The 20,649-nt window shown below is 45.0% G+C and overlaps 1 protein-coding gene across 1 annotated transcript in view; it reads left to right on the top strand.

Annotated features, from left to right (window-relative positions):
- The window catches only part of LOC138504783 (circularly permutated Ras protein 1-like), a 792,342-nt gene that overhangs the window by 150,136 nt on the left and 621,557 nt on the right, over positions 1–20,649 (top strand). Inside the window, exon 10 of the mRNA XM_069625266.1 lies at positions 11,684–11,768. Coding sequence (XP_069481367.1) covers positions 11,684–11,768 — 85 coding nt within the window. The remainder of the gene's footprint in view (positions 1–11,683; positions 11,769–20,649) is intronic.

The raw sequence follows: 20,649 nt of genomic DNA on the forward strand, positions 1-20,649 counted from the left end.
GGCTAGGAAGTCAAGGTCTTGGGTGACAATAAGGTCGGCAATGTCAAGCGCATGGGCTGGGAGGGATCTGGCGTTGACAAAGGCCCCTTTGATCATGGTGTCTTTTGCAGTGTTGGGACTATCATGGAGGAGAATTGGGGCGTCTTTAGGTTTAGGCAGTGTGGTATCTATAAGATCAAATATTGCTGTGGAGTTACCCTCGATGAGATGTTTGGTAATAGTAGGGTGGTGTAAGTGTTTAGTTTTGTAGCAGAATCTTTAATCTAATCTGAGGTTCCTAAGGTGGAGAGTGCATGGTTAATTGAGCGTAGGCTTTGTAGTGAAGTGTTCCAACCAAAGGGCTGGTGAATTCAGATATGGGTTAGGGCAAGGCATGGTGCAAAGATGGACAATGTTATGTGGATACGAGGTAGTGGGAGGTATGAGTATTGTGTAAAGGTTGTTGATGGTAGGCTTAAGGCTAGAGGTTGTATTGAGTGGCAGGAATGGGATGCAGAGAGTCAGAAGGATCCAATACATAGTGAGATGCGAGCCAGAAGGCGCTGAGCTGGGTCAGCATACAGTGTTTCAGTGTTCGGATGAGGGGGGCAGGAGCACAGTAAGCTAAGAATGCCTTGGGTAAATAGGCATAACAGCATCTGCTAGATGCGACAATCTATGGACTAGGCAAAATAGGCTAAATGTGCCATATGCTCAAAATGCAGTGGGTAAATAGGCATAACACACCTGCTAGATGCGACAATCTGTGGACTAGGCAGAATAGGCTAAATGCACAGTAAGCTAAAAATGCAATAGGTAAATAGCTAAAAATGCATTAGGTAAATAGGCATAGCGGATTAGGACTAGCCAAAACAGGCAAAATGCACAGTAGGTTGAAGATACAGTAGGTGATTAGGCATACATGTACTAGATGTGACAATCTGTGGACTAGGCAGAATGGTTAAATACACAAAAGGCTGAGAATGCAATAAGTAAATAGACAAGCCGGCGTATGCCAGATGTGGCGCTCTGTGGACTAGGCCAAATGGGTTAGAAATACATTGACTAACAGCCCGGGCACCGTAGACTTAAGATGCAGATAACATTGGAATACAGTTTACAGTGCAGGTGGTCGCATTAGTGCAAGGATTATAGCAATAGGCAATACAGAGAGGTAGCAGTCAAGACACAATTATGTAAATTACAGCACTGGCGGCCGCAGCATGTATAATATCAGCAGTGAGGGTCAAATAGTTAGTAAGCAGGTGCAAGATGTTGTAATGCGGGCATAGTGCACCGCTAGTATGGGTGAACTAGAATGAACGTGAGGGCAGGACTCATGGACAGAGAACGACCGTACAAGACAGGATAGGGTACAATTACAGCGTGGGCGTGTTAACAATGTGTTTACAATGAACGCAAGGAGCGGGTGGACTCGAAGGCAGTACCAGTAGAGTAGACACCACAGGGGTGAAAACAGTTAATAGTATTGGCGAGGGGGTCCAGTTAAGCCCAATGAGGTAGTGAGTGATCGTAATCGAGTGGTGTAATGAATGCTGGAGTACGTGGGAGTTGGGAGCGTCTCACCGTAATTGCAGGGTGGACAGTCATCAAAGGAGAGTAGGCTGGGGTGTAGAATATGCAGCACTCCTGTGTGTGCAGAAGAAGTTGGTAACTCTGGGCAAGGACAAAGTACCAGGCAGCCTGCAGCACGGCAACCTCTAAGACTTTCTTGTTGAACTGTGTTAAAATGGCAATGTGAACCCGACGGAGGGATGCCAGGAGAAAGATAAGGGAAGTGAATCCCCCATTGTGAGAAAACTAAGTGAACAGTGTTATTTTGGCAAATGTGAACCCGGCTGAGGGATTCCTGCAAATTAGGGTGAAGAGTAATACACCCGTGAACATTGTGGCGACATACGTGAACTCGACTGAGGGATGTCCACAGTGAGTTGATGGTCTGAGCCCGACTGAGGAAGGCTAAGGTTGAGAGAAGGATCGGAAGCCCGGCTCAGGGGGATCCAAGGGTGAAGAGTAATCACCTGGCGTGGAGATTAGTAGAAGGAACCTTTGTTTTGTTGTTTATGGCACATCAGGCCCTCTAAAGCAAGAGACTTTGCATGAAAGAGACTTGGGTACAGAAGGCCCTGATATTGAGAAAAGGAACTGTATCCTCGTGCAGGAGAAGCCCAGGAGTGTGCTATGCTCAAGAGTCCTGCTTTGTCCCATGCTAAAACCGTGGAGAAGGGAGACCCCAGCCTTAACATCCTGACCTATTATTTTGTGAAGATCTCTTTCTTTTTTTGTGAACATTAACCTCACACTAATTTGTAGCATAGCGGTAAGGATTGGCATTCGTTTTTATTTTAGTATAGGCCCTTTTTATTTGACTAGACTCCACTAGGACTGTATTATTATGATTTGATGGTCGTGCTTGCTCCCATTTTAGATTTAGGTTTAGATTAGACGTTTATCTCACCCATTTTAGTTTACCATGCCTTCCTTTCAGGCTGCACAACTCTAAATAGATGTATATACAAGTTTTCTGTTGAGCATGCACTACATTTAATTTTCACAAGAACATTAGGGGCCTCATAACACGTTTTCTGGTCCGGTAGTAATGGCGCTGCCAAGCTACTGGTGCCGTTACTGCCGGACCGGCAAACTACGAGTTCTACTCAAGAGCAGAGCATGTTGGATGCACCGGAACCATTCACGAATGGTGCTGGTGCATCCAACCTCCCCATTTCCATTGAGCCCCATGGTGCTCAAATGGGAATGGGGAGGAATTATTACCGGCACCCAGCAATGGGATTGTACCGGGTCCACTGGGGCTGGAATGCCCCGGTACATCCCCATTGCCGGGTGCCGGTAAAAAACGACTCCGGCGGCAGCCGTACTGGTAATTACCGGCACGGCTAGCGCCGTAGTTGTAATGAGGCCCAATGAGTCAAATTGGCAGTATTTTTTGTATGGATGGAGTACATTTGTCAAATGAGAGGAATAGTTACTTTTAGGCAATATTCTTGAAGACATATGTTATGTTTCACAGTAATGTGCTCCTTTACTTTTCTTTATAGCATATTCTTTTTTTTCTTAGTGAATTGTGTTTTCTTGGGTAAATTATGTATTTCTTTGTGTATGGTGTGTATGTCTTTTGTTGTTTGAGTGTATGTTGTAATGTGTACTCTGTGGGGTTTGAGTGTATGTTGTGTTGTGTGTGTATATTGTGTGTTGTCTGTTGTGGGTGGATGTGTCTGTTGTGTAGTGTGAGGGTGTGTATGTTGTTTATGTGTTGTGTAGGGTGTGGGTGTGTTATTCCAGTTCCTGGAATTATGTGCTTTCTAGCTTGAGTGTATGCTGGAATGCGTACGCAGTGGGGGTATGAGTGTATGCTCTGTGTGGGTATGGTAATGTCTAAATATTGTTACTGGAATTATGCGTTTTGTTGTTTGAGTGTATTTTGAAATGTCCCTGGAGGATAGCTCAGTGGCAACGTGTTCACCTTGGAAGCAAGACAACACGAAGCGACACAAGTTCGATCCCCGGTCCGCGCTTAGAAACCTCTGGGTATTTAAGCGCGTTATAAATACACAACTAAGAAAAAAAAAATTACGCAACTGTAACAGCGCCTCGATGCCCGCGGGCTGTGTGAGCGCTATATAAAAAAAAAATCATATGCAATGTGTACGCTGTAGGGGTTGAGTGTATGTAGCGTTTTCTGTGTATGTTGGCATTTCCTGGAATTTGTATGAATATTGTTTCTGGAATTATGTGTTTTCTTTCTTGAGTGTATGTTGGAATGTGTACACTATGGGGGTTGAGGGCATGTTTGAAATATGTAAGCCGGGGGGATAGTGCGAATGCTGTGCATAGTTATGCTGTTGTTGGCTGAATGTTGTTCCTGGAATTATGTGTTTTATTGCTTGCGTGTAATTTGGAATATGTATACTGGGAATATTGCTCCAGGAATTATGTCTTTTCCTGCTGGAGTCTGTTGGAATGTTTACACTGTGGGGGTTCAGTACATGTTGTATTGTGTGTTTTGTGCCATGTGTGTATGTTGTGTTTGTGCGTGTATATAGACGGGTCAGAAAAAGGACACTGACAGAGTGATAACATTTCTACTGAATGTTTTGTTAAATGATAAGAAAAAGGCCCATCTTTTCCCATTTCTATGTGGGTGTTCCCTGCCTATGTACATTAGTAAGGTGCTTGTCAGTTATCATGACATGTCCAAATGAATAAGTGCACTGTCCAAAAACGAATTCTAACTGACCCTACAACTATTCTAACAAACTACGGTCAGGAGAATGCTTTCCATCTCCTTATTGTCTCTTCGGGCAATGGTTCTTCTGCTTCAGAGCTCTTGCTAATAGTAAATTCTTAAATAGTCTCTGTATGTATGAGTTTTCATAATTCGTTCACCAGGTCCTTGGGCTTTTCCTCGTCTTTAGGGGTTATTCTTCAGGAATCCCTCTTAGCACTTTGCATTATCCTTTGATTCAGGCTATTAGGTCTAGGAGGTTCCTGTAACATAGACCATTTTATGAATGGTTTTGCGTATTGTGGTCTTGAGATATCAATTTAGGGTGCCCGGCGCTTGTGGGTATGTCGCATGCCGGTGAAATTACGGAGACTACCCCTTGCTCCGTTATAAATGTACTAAAAAAAAGGTCTCCTCGCGTTGGTTGACGCGAGGCGACTGATAGATGAACCCATAGGTGGGATTTAACACGTAAACTATATGTGAATAGCATCACTAAAGCCACTCAAATTAAAAGCATGGCTGGCCCTGATTGAAAAAGGCATAGATTTTGCCAAAACACGTGTCTCACTAAGGGCAATCAGAACGCATTACTAAGGAATGTGACAACTTACCTAATAAATATTAGGATGCACACAGTAAAACTATAATCAGTGTTTGAAGGAATTATTGTGGCGCTGCGTAAAAAGTGAAGGAGTCCTTTCCTTTTTTTTTTTGGTACATTTTATGAAAGGCATGATGTCTTGGCAATTAATATTCCCCCCTAACTTTCTGGGGTTTGTTTTGTATATCTATTCTCTTATGGGTGTCTCTGGACTTTACATCAGATAAGTCCCATTCTCTGTTTCTCAAACTCGGGAATACTTTCCCTCCTTGCCAGGGTGTTGGTCGCCAGAGATTAAGGATCTCTGTCTGAGATTCAAATGTGGTTCGGTTTCTCACATTTTTAAAATTCACCTTCATCAACTTTAAATTCAATACTTCGTCAATTTCACTGGAACGAGTTTCTCCTGTTGAATAATGATTCGCCAGCCAGCTTCCAGTCCTCCCGTTCCCCCTGTTACCTTTGGTCTTATAGGGGAACTTCTCCCCTCCGTCTATTTGTTTCCACCGGTTCGCCAGTCGCTGACCTTTCGAGCTCTGCGTATTATCATCACTGTGGGTAAGCTGCTTGCTCTGTGAATTTGCAGCCTGATGGATTTGGCGTCGTTGGATGGGCATACGGCCACCACAAAGTCGTCGTGGTCACGCCACCACTGGGCTAGGTATCCCCTTCACTCCCATCTCTCGGTCTCCAGAGCTCTGTTCTGGCTGTCAGAACACTTATGAAAGTCGCGGGCTACGCGGCTTTCCTCGTATTTGCCTCTCTCAGGTACTACGTGTTCAGAGGACCTTCCCTGCTTGCGTATGTGTCCTCTTCCTCCCCTTGGCTCGGCATGTCCTCCTTTTTCAGTACACTTGTCCTAGTTGAGTGGATATCTCTCTTTAAAGAGACAAAACCCTTTTCCTGGTAGCAACACCATATTTCAGCTTTGCCTTCAGCCAATTGTCAGGATTTTATATTGTTCTTCAAGTCAGACAGTCCCATTTATGCTGCAATGGGGAATGGCTTAGTGAGTTCCTGAAAGGAACAGGTGTCCTTATCCCCTAGGGAAGAGTCTCTCCCAGTGAGGTCCTGCTTGCCAAAACCCCTTGGGAGGGTCTTGCGAAGTGGGCTCACCTCCCTAGCCTCAAGAGGGGAGGCTCCGCCTTGGGGAGAAGGGACACATTCCCTTGACTCATCACAGTATGTTGTGTGGGTGTGTGTGTTGTTTTGTGTGTGGGTGTGTATGTTGTGTGTGTTCTGTTGTGTGTGGGTGTGTATGCTGTATGGGTGTGCATGTTGTGCGTGTGTTCTTCTGTGTGTGGGTGTGTATTTGTGTGTGAGTGTGTATGTTGTGTGGGTGTCTGTGTTTGTGGGTGTACACATTAGGGGTAAGTGTGTATGCTGTTTGAGGTTATTGTAAGGTCTGACTATTGCTACTGGAATTATGTGTTTTGTTGTTTGAGTGTATGTTGGAATGTGTATACAGTGGGGGTTGAGTGTATGTTGGGTTTGTGTTTTGATGTTCTGTGTGGGTGTATATGTTGTGTTGTGTATGTGGGTGTGTATGTTGTTTGTGTAAGTTGTGTGTATTGTGTTGGGTGTGTATATTGCGTGGGTGTTACAAAGCAAAACAAAAGAGGTGATGGCTGGAAGGTTTAGAATGAATCCTAACCTCTGTCATTGCTCTGGGCAACTCCCCAGACCATCGTTCTTCACCTGTTGTGTCTGGGGGTGTATATGGGTGTGTGTGCTGTGTTGTGTGTAGGTGTATATGTTGTGTGTATTCTGTTGTGTGTGGGTGTTTATGTTGTGTATTTTGGGTCTGTGTTTTGTTGTGTGTGGGTGTGTATGTGGGTATGTGTGTGGGTGTACACAGCAGCAGTAAGTGTGTATGTTCAAAGGTGTTTGGGATTGAGTGTATGTTGTGTGTGTGTTGTCTTGTCTGTGTGCATGTGGGTGCGTATGTTGTGTGTGGTTGTGTATTTTGTGTAGTGTGTGGGTCTGTATGTTTGGTAGTGTATGCTGTGTGTGGGATGTTGTGCTTGGGTGTGCATGTTGTGTCTGTGTTCTGTTGTGTGTGGGTGAGTATGTGGGCGTACTCAGCAGGGGTAAGTGCATATGCTATGTGTATGTTATGTGTTTTTTGTTTAAGTGTATTTTGAATGTGTATGGGGTTGAGTGTATGTTGTGTGTGTTGTCTTGTCTGTGTATATGTTGTGTGGTTGTGTTTGGGTGTGTGTTGTGTGTGTTCTGTTGTGTGTGGGTGTGTATGTTGCACGTAGGTGTGTATGTTGTGTGACTGTGTATGGGTGTGTATTTTCTTACTTGACTGGCTTGAGTGTATGTTTGAATGTGTACACCATGTGGGGGGTGCATTTGTTGTGTGTTTCTTTGCTTGAGCGTATGTTGGGACATGTACCCAGCGTGTGCGTGTGCTGCTGTGAATGTGTGTGTTGTGATTGCAATGTGTATGGTTTTCATGTTTTTTTAAGTTGTTTTGCATGGAAACTTAGTTGTCAGTGTGCACGAGTCATATATAGATTCATGGCACCATTTCAAGCTAAAATCTAGGTGGCTGTAAAAAAAAAAAGAAGTAGGAAAATCGAAGCTGGCAATTTGGAGATTTGGGTAAAAAAATATCTGTTTTCCTGTGGGAAAACCCAATGTACAAAGCTGTTCAAAACGCAAACCAACTAAGCATTTTTTAAATAATGAAGCTGTTCATGTCAAAATTTGAAATTTGCTGTGCACAGGCGGCTGCCTCGAAATATTACTCTGGAATATTGTCCTCAGTCCAAAACTTTTCAATGACCCAACCACCTATCGTAAATAACTAAGGACCAGGAGAATGACTCTCTTCTACTGGGATTGCTTTCCAGCAAGTACTTCTCAGTACAGGAACTTGCACCAATTAATTAATTTCTCTTAGGGGACTTCTCCACATCTTTGTTTTTTTCTCCTCGGCTTTTCAAGTTCCTCTCTTTAGGCGCTCTGGCACCTGAATAGTCTTTTACTCTGTTCCTCCCGAATGTAGTTGACAGTTTCTCTTTTTCTGGCACCAGATTCATCAGTTGTACAACTCTGTTTTCGCTTATGACACTCTGCTACATTCTTGTTTCCTCACTGGGATCTGTGTGATGTACCCAGCGACCAGTCTAACTCCTTTTGTGATTTTTCCATTCACTGGGATGAGTCGGCTGAGTTCCTGAACAATTCTACCTCTTCTAAGGATTTAACCATTCACTGATTCTCACTCTTCTTAGTATACATCCATTCACTGGGACGAGTAGGGTGAATCTCTGAATGCTTATCACTCTTCTTAGGATTTAACCATTCACTGGGATGAGTCGGTTGAGTCCCTGAATGAGTCTCACACTTCTTAGTATACAGCCATTCACTGGGACAAGTAGGCAGACTCCAATTGTTATATTCGTTTTTCTTACTATGATGATTGTGATTGTACCACTCGTTATCTGCGCCTTTTTCCCTAGAGCTCCTGCTCTCTCCATTACCTGCAATGCAATAGGGCAGCGTCACCAGATCGGCGCTCGCCTTCGGAGTCTCTCTGTGGTTCATCAAGACAGCTGTGGTGCTCGCTCCCTCTTCTTCTGACACATTTCAATGTCGTCCTCTACATGTGGTTTCAGCGTTGGAAGGGGTTTCCACTCCTTTTCCTTCCCGGCCACCACTTCTTTCTTGCGTTTCTCTTCTGGGACCTTCATAAGTTAGGTAGACTCTCACTGTTACCTGATGTAGCTTGGGCACTTCCCAGCCACGGCTTCTCTTCAGCTTTCCTTGAGCGTCCCTCCTGGGACTATTATCTGACTGACAGACTCCCCTCGGTCTACCCCACGATTAGGGCAACTCAGGCACTTCCTCCTTCCATATGCTCCCCTGCGTGGATTGCAGTGTTCTTTCCGTGTTACCAGCTTCCCTTTGTCGTGATGGGAGGGAAGGACTCCTGAAATGTGACAGACCGTCCTCCCCAAACCACCACATAGATCCTGCATGTCGACATGGGGAGAGGAGGAGGAGGAGGGTGGAAGGGCAGAGGGTACCCAGAGAGACCATCTCGAGCTGCAAGGCCTAACGACAGTGAAACCGTTAATAACTTGTAATGTTTCGGATACCTCCTTCCCCCAAGCTACGGTGTAAACCTTACTTGCTGCTAATACTGTTACTGCTTAGTGGTGGGAGGGCACAAAGGTCATAGGCCAGGTAACCGTTACCAATGAAGGGTAAAAAAAAAGAAAACACACTGAGGGGCCTGACCTGGGTGGCACTAGGACGGCAGCTAAAGAAAGGGAGAGAGGGATGCCAAGTCCTGTTTACAAAGTCTCTTGCGCAGTGGATGATGAACAAAAGTTTATAGCAAAGTCAGTAGGGAAGCCCATTTGAAGTCCCAAATCCAAGGGAAGTCCAGAATAAACAAGCTGACAAAGAAAACAAAATCCGTGGGGGAAATAACAAAAGTCCAAAATGCCAAAGCAGTTCAAGGAAGAGTCCACAAACAGTCCATACACTTACCGAATAGGGAGTTGAGTAGCTTATAGGAAGGGGATCCAAAATGCTAGAACAGTACAGGATTCACCAGACAAAATGCCAAGGAAACAAAGCCAAAGTTCAGAATTGCTGGGAAAACAAATGTCGCAGAAACAGCTGCTCAAGTCAGCGAAAAGAACTGCTTTGAGTTGCAGCGCAAGTCTGAAAGACGCAAGTATTTACTCTAGCGTCGGGTGCCCACAGCGTGCAGCATGACGGCACGCCGCCAGGCTCTATGGGGCTGTCATGTGCAGCACGGTCCTACAAATGCCAAGGAAGACACCACTATTTGCGGTTGCCAAATACACTGCATGGCGGATTCATAACACCCTTGTCCAGCAGGTTCGATACTCCCAGGTCTCTCTCTCTTGCGTTTTTTTGCTCCTCTCATTTTTATGATGCTGATGTGGGGCTTCCCCAGTTTCGCGTGACAGTCCTTTCTTTGTGTCAGAGTTATACTCGTTATAACTCCTTTGCGTTTCTCCGTCCCAGTACCTAAGAGGTACGTATTCTTTAACATTCCAGATTTTTTTACTTTCTCAGTATTAGGCAAATATGTATCTTCTGCAAGGATATTACAATAGCAGGATTTTGGTTTTCTGTCAACTGGTATGGCCTTATCAGACTCCTGAGTGATATGGAAAGGGAGTTCCTCATCGGAACGGGAGTCCTTGTCCTCTAGGGGTCAGGAGGTGTCTCTTCCAGTGAGGTCCCTCTTACTGCAAACCCTAGGGAGGGTAACATATAGCGGGGTCACCTCCCTAGCCTCACAAGGAAAGGCTCCCTTCTTGGGAGAAGTGACTGAATCCCGCAATTTGTCACAGCTGGCTTGGGGTGGGCCCAACTACATTAGCTCCAGGCCCACTTGTTAGACAATCTTGGCTATGTTTCTGAGGGTAGATGGTCTAGGCTATACAGCATAGCTAATGTAATTGGACTCTGGCTGTTCCTCTCAGACACTACTAGTATCCTGGATATACTCTGTTCCCTCTGAAAACCTGATAGTGCCACAGGCTAGGCAGTGGCACCTACCAGAGGCTGTGAATTTCCTAGGTGTAAAGCTTTCCCTGTCAGAGACTGCTAGTACACTGGTATATGTTTCCTACCAGCTAATTCTATTGTCATGGACGCACAATGTTGTCTTTCAGAGACCGCTGCAGCCATGGTTGTATAGTGTGTCCTATCAGACCTGGACAGTGCCAAAGCTTAGGTATTATTCTCTATCCGAGAGTTCCAGTGCTCTTGATGTGTAACAGTCCCTACTGAGACTACCAGTGATCCAGAATATGGTGTGTCCTCTATCAGAACCTGCCTAGGTTCCTACCAAGCACCTCGGGGCATTTAATGTCACATATTATAGACTGCCCGTGTCTCATGTTCTAGATGGTGTTGCCTTTCGGAGACATCCAGTGTCTTGGGTGTATATGGTACCCTTTCAGGGACTGACTGTGCCCCGGGCACATGGTATGACCTGTCAGGGCTTCCAATGCCTCGGGTAGGTAGTATTCCTCTCAGACACTACCAGTCCCCTGAATATGCCGTTTTCCTTATGGGAACACGCTAGTGATGTAGTATTAGTAGCACCATCTCCCAGAGGCTGTGAGTTTCCTATAGGCAAAGCGCTTTGTATCAGACATTTATAGTGTGTTGGTGTGTAGTGTTTGCTAACGGTGAGTTGGTGTGTGTGTGTGTCATGTGTACATAGTCTTGTCCATCAGTGACAGCCACAGACACGGTTGATAGTGTTCCACATCAGAGCTTTCCAGTGCCCTGGGGTATATAGCATCCCCTAGCAGAGACTCCCAGCTCTAAAGGTGTATAGTGTTTCCTGTCATACCAGCGATACACAGTATGGTGTGTATTCTAATAGGGCCTGCCAGTGCCCCTGGTCATATAGTGTCACCTATCAGAGACTGGCCATGTTCCGTGATAGGAAGTGTTGCCTTTCTCAGACGTCCCACGTCTTGAGTGTATAGTGCTGCCTGTCGCTGCAGACAGGGCCATGGGGAGTTTATTGTTCCCTTTCTAAAAGCTCCACGTCCTAGAGCATATTTTTTTCCCTCTCAGATACTTCCAGATTGCAAGTTATCAGACTGCCAGTGCTCCAGTGTAGGTAGTATTGCCTACAAGGGGCTGCTGATATCTCGAGTGCGATGTTCCTTATCCTGTCAGACACTGACTGTACCCTAACTATATAGCCTTCCCTATAGGAACCTATGTGCCCCAGTCTTTCAGCAGTTATTCTGCTTTGAATGGGGGGAATACTTCAGTCATAGGTGGAATTCAATCTTTTTTCATTTTCGTTCTAGAGTTGTTGTCTCCGTTTTGACATTTGAAGGGACTGATTGCCGACTAGCAGAAGTTGGAAAATTGGCTGATCGCACAGGAGGAAGGGTAAGTGTGTGAGACGACATGTCACAGATGAAGTAAAGGCAGTAGGTTTGGTCTGGGCACATCTGGAGGCCTGAGGGCTGAACAAAATGCATCCAGCTCTGGTATTGGCAATCCAATGATGGGGCAGGATGGAAAGGGGCCCTTAATGACCCTCGCCTTCCTACCAAGGTCGGCAGTGTCTCAGCCCTTATTTTCGTAGGGCTTTTAACCCTGTTGACCATTCCATTTTGCTGTCTCATCTGGAGGTTTTAGCCTTTGGTGGTGCTGTCATTTGATGGTTTCGTTCATTTCTGGAGGACTGAACACAACTTGTGACCATATCACCCTTCTCCTCTGCTTCTGTCCCTTTCCATTCTGGGGTGCCCTCACGCTCTGCCCTTTCCTGTTCTTATGTTATTCTCTACCTTCTGGAGAGACGTATGGATGACCATGGCTTCCACTTGCATTCTTATACAGCTTTGTCTGGTTAGACTGGAATCTGGGGGCCGGGGGTAGGGGGAGCTGACTGCATGATTTCCCTAAATGTTTGAGAGTCGTGGATGACTGGATGGATGCCTGCTGACTCAAGCTAAGTGCTGAGAAGACAGAGGTGATGCCAGTGAGGGGAGATGTGGGGGTTTGCGGCCCACAGTTTTGTCCTCTGGAGATGGTCCATCTGCCAAGACTGGCCACATGCTCCCCATTAAGTATCACATGTAAACCACTTCTGTCTGCTCTTCACTGACTGCCTGCTAAAGAGAAAGGCAAGTTGAATGTTCTGTTTGGCAGCTTCATCAGGCATTATATGGCACAGCAGGGAGGATAGCTCAACTTGGGAACAGGGCGATGCCTGCAACATGCCCTTGGTCCCCAGTGGAGAAATTAGAAGTTGGAGAAGACCGGCATAAAGAGCTATATAAATCATCAATAACATTTTTCTTAGATCAAATTTATCTTGCTACTGCTTATTTCCTTTGTTTCATTAACCAGTGCCTTCTGGTAATACAGTGTTCTATTCGTGCCTACATATGTGATGGTTGCTCCTTTTCAGTTTTGGTTCTGACATTGTGGCTTTGACTGTTTGCAAGATGGACACCTGTTCACTATTGCCTTAAGAGATTTCTTTCCCTCTGTTAAGTACTTCTTATATTTATATTTATTTATTTGTTTTTGGTTTTACAAAAAAACCTTTACAAAAGCATAGTGCATTTCCTTAGATAAAATTACTAACGGTTCTCGGAAGCCAGGGAGTAGCTAAAAATCCTGAAAGGCCAATGAGTGACCACCAGGAAGCTCATTAGACTGTGTCATCTTTTGATGCTTTGTTAAAATGGTGAGTTCCTCTGATACTTTTACTATCGCAGCAGTGAGCATAATTTCCTGGCCGGAGATCAGTCTGTTCCAGAATGCATCTTGGATTAAGCTCTCTTCTCTGCTGACGAATCTCCTCAGAAAAGACACTCTTATGGCCCATGTGCCTTCGCATTCCAATAGCAAGTGTTTCAAGGTTTGGAGGTTCGGAGTTTTGCAGATTTCACAGAATTTTATTGCCTTCTCTCCCTGGTTTCTTTGAGCCAGTATTTCTCCTGTGTGGGCTAAATTCAGACGTAGTCTGAGAAAACTGTTTCTTGTTTCACGATCTGGGAATTTTCCAGATAACGTGGCATGGTTCCCAGTTTCCTGTCTACTATCAGGAAATAGTTCCGTGATTTTAAGTTTCTGACTCTTGTGATTGTGTCGATCCAGTCAGCCATTTTTAGGTTTTTTTTTACTTTCAAAGGGTTTTGTAGCAGGGTTTCTGTTGTTAAATCAAGCTTATGCAGGATCTGTCCGATCTTCTTTTCTAGGCTCGATAGCTGTTTTGATTTTGCTTTCTTTAGATGTTGATTTATGTCGAAAAAGAGGGTGGCCTCACTGGCTGTGATTATATTACGGTATAGTGAGAGGAGTTTCCACTCTGCGTAGCAGCTCAGTGAGGTCAAGCCTAATTCGAACCTCAGACTAGCTGACGATGTACACATTGGAAGCCTGATGGAGGATTTCCAAATAAGGCCCTCGATTTTGTACCAATCATAGTTCCACAGCAGAGGTTTTGCCTCCAATCCGTAGAGGAGGACAGGAACTACTTTGCCTACATAGAATTTCTTGAGTGGTAACAGTGAAAATTTACAAAATTTTCCATTTAGGTTTTTCATTTGCGCAATGATTTTCGAGGTCTTGTTGTGAATGGATGAATTCGCCTTGTTTACAGTTGGATGGGCTAAGACTTCGTATCCCAGGTATGTTAGCTCATCTACTCTGGGAATTTCCTCGTTATCCAAAACCCAGATCCTTGATGTTACCTTTTTTCTTGGGTGTTTGAAAACCAGGACCTTAGATTTTAGTGGGTTTATTTTAAGGCCATTTAACTTGGCGTATTCATTGAGTTTAGATAAGAGATGTTGCAGTCCTAATGCTGATCCATCCAAGAGAACGAGATCGTCCGCATAGGCCAGCCAGTGAATTCTTCTGCTGTTGATCCTGGGACAGATCAGCGACGCCGAGGCCAAGAAGTCTCCTATGTCTGAGAGGAAAAGATTGAAAAGCAAAGGTGCACCCAAGCAACCTTGTCGTACCCCTTTTAGAACCTGGATTGCTTCTGAGAGGTTGCCGGCGTCATCCAGCCTCACTCTGATCGTAGTGTTTTTATGTAGTTCAACGAGCATAGCCAGCAGGGGGGCTGGAATTCCCCGTTTGCTCATTTTCTGCCATAGGAGTGATCTGTCCACCATGTCAAATGCCCTGGACAGATCTACCCATGCCCCATACAACGGCGGGCCTTCTTTCTCATTCGAGCTTTCGCTCAACAGGTTCAGTGTAAGGCCATTAAGGCTGGTAGAAAGACCCTTCCTGAAACCTGTTTGGTGCGGGGGGAGAATTTCGTTTGATTCTACCCAAAGGGAAAGTTCCCTCATCAATATTCTCATGAATATTTTGCTGTCTATATCCAAGAGAGCTATGGGTCTATAGCATTTTGGACTTAGCCTGTCACCCCCTTTGAAGAATGGGATCATCACTGCATTCTTCCACGATGGAGGAAAAGTTTTTTCCCTCATTATTCCTTGAAAGAGATAGTATAGCAGTTTTGACCAAAGTTTTGGCTGATTTTTTAACACCTGGTATGTGAGGCCGTTCGGCCCTGCGGCTTTCGAGGTAGAGGATGATGTAATTAATTCTTCAATGTCTTCTACGGTAAAATCCAGAGACCAGGTGATGTTGCTGATATTAATGTCTCTTGAGCCTGTTGCTCCGAAGTTCTTGGCCAGGTGTTCTACCCACTCGCATTCCGACACTAAGTTGCAAAGAGCACTGTTTTGGCCAGTTTCAAGTTGATTTAGGACTGCCCAAAAATTTCTGCAGTTATTTGTGCTAAGAAGCGAAAGCATTCTCTCCCCATCCTCTTGTATTTTTAAATGTTTGTGATTCTTAGACCAGTTTCTATAGATTTGTTTGGTTTTTTTGAGTTTTTGAATGCAGCCAACGGGATCTTCTGCTCTGGTCTGTCTTATACTTCGCAGTGTTTGTCGCAGGCATCTTTTCCTTTTGAAGGTTTCCTCGTCGAAGTGGTGGAGATGTGTCTGTTTCCCCACTGTTTGTACTTCGCTTGGTCGGCAGGTGGACCATATGAATTTTCCGAATTTTTCTGGATGACACTTTTCGGCCACTATTGAGGGATGAATAGTTGCTAGCTGATCATTCAAGTTTACCCCCCCATGTTTGTACTTAAGTGCTTTCAATTTCCCTTTAAAGCCCTCCAGTTCCTGTCTAATGCGTGGGTTTGCTGAACTCTGAATTTCAGGAAAGTAGAGTTCCATCCTCGCATGGTCACTTCCCCCTTCCCATGCGAGTACTTCTGGTATTGTGTTCTATTGCATTATTTCTTCTGTTTTAACACAGCGATTAAGCCTGTAGGTGACGTAAGAGCTTTACACCCCCCCAACCCCCAAACATAAACTTAACATAAACACCAGGAGTACTTTTTCATTGAACCAATATCCTGGGGGGGCATGCCAATATTGACACGAGGGACATGCATTATTTCACTCACTCCTGTACCATAGGCCAGAGAATGGCGGACTTATGTCTTATTGCTGTCATAATCTCTATGATATAATAGAACAAGTGGTTGTGGGGGATCTATTTAGAAGCTCACATTTCTCAAAGAACTTTAGCATTGTTTTAGCTGAATTAAGAGTTATTTAGTATGGATTCATCCCCACAAATTGCGAAGTGGTAAATTACTTTGTGGTAGGTTTCATTGCAATGGGAAAATAGACCTGTAGAGGGGCAGGGAGTATGGAAGGGTAAGAAAAGGTGGGGAGGGGTGGGTGGTTAGAAGGGAAGGAGTGTACACAAAAATATAAATTAAGTCTACCACAAAGTAGATGATCACTTTGTAATTTGTGGAGATGAAATCACGTAGAACCATTGACCCTTAAGGAATCACTGGGTAAAGTCGTGAGCATGAAATTGCATCGATTAGATCAGTTAATCAGGATTTAATGATGTGTTCACTCATTCAGAGGAGTGTAATACCAAAGAAATGCACTTCATGGGTACATACAAATTATCAGACAATCAAATGCAATCCGTGAACTATATACAGAGGCAAGAAACGTTTTTGCTTGGCATTATCATTTGACAAAAGCAGCACTACCAATAATGGCACACAAGCAACATTGTTGCTTAGCACCAGTATATAGTTCACTGATTCACTGTAATTGTGTTTGAAAAGTTGTACGTATGCATAAAATGCCTTTCATTGCTTTTGCAATTTTCTGATTGTATCTTAATCTAATTTGAAAGGTTTTGGAAATATGAGTTTCTTAATAGTTCCTCGGGAAGAACCTGTTCTGCTATAATCAGGTACATGAGCATTTTTCTTGTGGGGATTATAGGGGGTTCGTTTTATTTTTAGAACCACTACTAGTGTAGTATTCTGGGAAGCTATCAGTGGCAGCTGATTAATTATTTAGTTGGAGGGGCGTAAATATTTCCTACAAATATGCCAGAGCGACTGAGCAAACCAAACAAGGGGCTTTTGGGGTGGTTCTCCACCCGAGAACATTTTTTTTAATAACGGGTTGCAATGGTGCATTTTACAGCACACTTTAAGTGAAAAAGTTGGTAAAATGCCAGACAGTTTGTAATTGGTTTTGTAGGTTAACTCATTAGGACATCCAGTATATGCAAGTCACCAGCAGTGCACAGGAGCATTTCCCAACGCACTTTCATGATGTCTTTGCCCATAATTTATGATACTATAAAACATTTTCAATCTGGCTGTGCCCATACATTTCATTTTCCTGCTAGCTGCACCAACATATGGCATTATACTTATATTAGAACATACTCATGTTTGCTTTCTGCATAATGCCAGTACTGATACTATAAGAATACATGTCTGTGCTGGTTCTATGTAACGTAGGCCAGTATCCCCATGTAAGAATATACCACTGTTGGCTTTTCCATTAAAAATTCCATTCCATGCCACTATATGAAAACATGTCCAAACTGGCTGCACCACAATGCCAATCTAGCCATGTAATAACACATTTCTTGCTTTATTACAGATGCCCAGTAAAACATGCCATGTCACAGTAAGAAATAGCTAAACTGGCTGCACCAAAATGCCAGACAAGCCATATAATAGCACCTCATGCTTGTTTTATCATAGATACCCAATAAGAAATGTGGCAAAGAAATAGCTAGACTGGCTGCACCAAAATTACATTGCAGACGGGATTCTTGCTTTATCAAAGATGCCCATTTTAAAATGTCATACTATAGTAAGAAATGGCAAGACTGGCTGCACCAAAATGCAACTTTAGCTGCGTAATAACCCTGATCATGCTTGCTTTATAAAGATGTCCAATAAAAATGTCATAGCAAAACAAAAGAAGTAATGGCCGGAAGGTTTCTAATTAATATTAACCTCTGGCATTGCTCTGGGCCACCCTCCAGACCATGGTTCTTCACCTGCCAAGCCATTACAAAAGGGGAAAGACCATATGGAAATCAGCCTTGGTCCCACCCCAAAAGGGGTAGTCCAGCCCGAACTGCTTGACCACATCCCTTTTGCATGAGACCACAGGCATCCCCAGATATGTTTCAGCCTTGCTGGGCCTCATTAGTGAGGAGTAGCTTGTGTCTCTAGGCCCAGCAGGCGCGGGACCCACATCTGGGCATACCCCTCCCACCTGGGCTGGAAAAGCAAAACAAAAGAGGTGATGGCTGGAAGGTTTCAAATGAATCGTAACCTCTGGAATTGCTCTGAGCCACCCTCCAGACCATCGTTTTTCTCCTGCCAAGCCATTACTAAAGGGGAAAGACCATATGCAAATCAGGCTTGGTCCCACCCCAAAAAGGGTAGTCCGATTAAACTTCTTGGTCACATCCTTTCTGCACAAGACCACAAGTGTCCCCAGGCATGTTTTTCCCCTGGTGGGCCGCATCAGTGAGGAGTAGCTTGGGTCTCTAGGCACAGCAGGCATGGGACCCGCATCTGGGCATACCTGTCCCACTTGGGGTGACCTAGCAGTTTGGGCTGGACTGCCCCTTTTGGTGGTGGGACAAAGCCTGATTTGCATATGGTCTTTCCCCTTTTGTAATGGCTTGGAAGGTTGAAAAACAATGGTCTGGAGGGGTGCCTAGAGCTGTGCCTGTGGTTATGATTAATTCAAAGCCTTACAGCCTTCACCTTTTCTTTGCAGTAAAAATGTCATTCCAGAGAATTAAATGGTTAGATTGGCTGCACCAAAATGCCAATCTAGCCATGTTACATTATAACACTTATCATGGTTGCTTATCAATAAATGCTATGCCCTCTCTCCCCATCTCCCCAACAAAATCAGTCCCCGGCTCAGCAAACAGAAACATATGCATACACATTTATGCAACATTCACTCACTCATTCAGTCGCTCATTTACAGGTGCATCCATACACCATGCATTTGCTCATTCACATGCGCACCCATCCTCATATCCTCATACACTCACTCACTGCACAAGTATACACACATATACATACACTTTAATGTAATTTCTACCTCCTGCCCCAGACCGGATGCTCCAACTGCTGGCACCTCCCTGAAAGATCCCTGCACCACCCTGAAAGATCCCTGGCTCCCGCAGCACAAACAGGAATCAGGAAGCAAAGGAGAGGCTATCTATCGTCCAATCTCCATCACTCCTTTCCTGGGCATACTCCTGGAAAAGCTGGCCATCTCCCCGCTTAATCTTCACACTGAATCTGTTGGTTGTCTCCATGACAATCAGTCTGGCTTCAGAGCTGCCAGAAGCATGGAAACTGCTCTCCTGAACATCTGTGAAGACCTCCTCTCCAACCTTGATTCGAACACCCCCTGTGGCCTCATCTTACTTGATCTCTCTTCTGCCTTTGACATAGTCAACCATGCCTATCCTGATCAACTGTTTCTTTGATAACCTGGGTATCACTGATCAGGCCTTGGCTTGGCTGACTTCTTTCCTCTCCGATCGACCCTCCCAGGTCCAACTTGGGTCCTTCCTCCCCTCTATCTTCATCTCTACATGTGATGTTCCCCAAGGGTCTTACCTCTCTCCATGACTGTTCAACCAATACCTGGCACTTCTTGCCCACCGCATTGCCGCTCTCTACCCCAACTTCCAGTGCTATGCGGATGACACTCAACTCGTTTTCAGGCTCCCTTCCACCACCTCTTCTCCTTCTCTCATCTCAGACTGTCTGTCTACTATCCAGGAGTGGTGTGCCGCCAATGATCTCTGCCTTAATGCCAGTAAGACCGTGATTCTCCTCATCAGTACACCTGCTGCCTCCTTTCCTGTCACTCTCTGGCCGGCCTCTCTTGGCCCTCTTCCTGCTCCCACCTGTGAGGGTAAAAACCTTGGGGTCATCTTCGACTCCACACTGTCCTTCTCTCCTCACATCTCTCATGTCTCTAAGGAATCACACCACCAGCTGCACCTCCTCAGAGGTATTCTTCCTTTCCTCTCCTTCCCCCATAAGATCACTGTCTCCAGAGCCCTGGTTCTCTCTAGGCTGGACTACTGTAACAGCCTCTTTCTAAATCTGCCTGCCTCTACTCTCCGCGCTCTGCAACTATCCAAAAACAGGACTGCGAGACTTATCCTTGGCCTCAAGCCCAGGGATTGTATCTCTCCAGGACTAAAATCTCTGCACTGGCTCCCAGTGGCTGTGAAGATTAAGTTCAAAACCCTCTGCATTATCCATAAGGCCTTCTGGGGCCTGGCGCCTCAATACCTTCAACTCCCTCTTCTTAAATATCTTCCTTCTCGAGCTCTTCGCTCATTCCCCTCCAACTCTCTCAGGGTCAGTCGCTTCTCCAAGCAACGAGTTGGTAGTAGTTCTCTTTCTTCTGCTGGGGCCTCCCTCTGGAACAGCCTCTCTGAAACTTGAGGAGAACCATTGCTGGTTCCGGAAGCACCTCAAGACCTTCTGCTTTGCTTCTGCTTTCTCGCCTCCTCTTCCCTGCTGATTTCCTGGCTGAAACAGAAACTGCACTGCTTACCTGGCTACCCTCATATCATACCATATCATATATCATATCAAAGAGCACTTCCTAGATTCCTGCACATGCGCGTGGTTGCTGGAGCACTTCTGATACACTGTCCCATTCGGTTTCAATGTGAGGTGAGGCCCAGGAGCACCCCCTTGCACATTCAGATGTGCTATTCCCCAACCTGCATCCCCATTGGGCCATGCAAGGCTGGGCCATTGAACCTACACACTGTGGAACAGAAGCTGCCAAAGGGAAACTAAGTTTCCCTTTGACAGTTTAAGCGTGGCTCTTCCATAATGGGCAGGGGTTCTCGTGGGTCAGCACCCTCTCGCCCATTATGG

The sequence above is a fragment of the Ambystoma mexicanum genome, chromosome 11, assembly GCF_040938575.1.
Source record: "Ambystoma mexicanum isolate Mex_15411 chromosome 11, UKY_AmexF1_1, whole genome shotgun sequence".
Classification (NCBI taxonomy): domain Eukaryota; kingdom Metazoa; phylum Chordata; class Amphibia; order Caudata; family Ambystomatidae; genus Ambystoma; species Ambystoma mexicanum.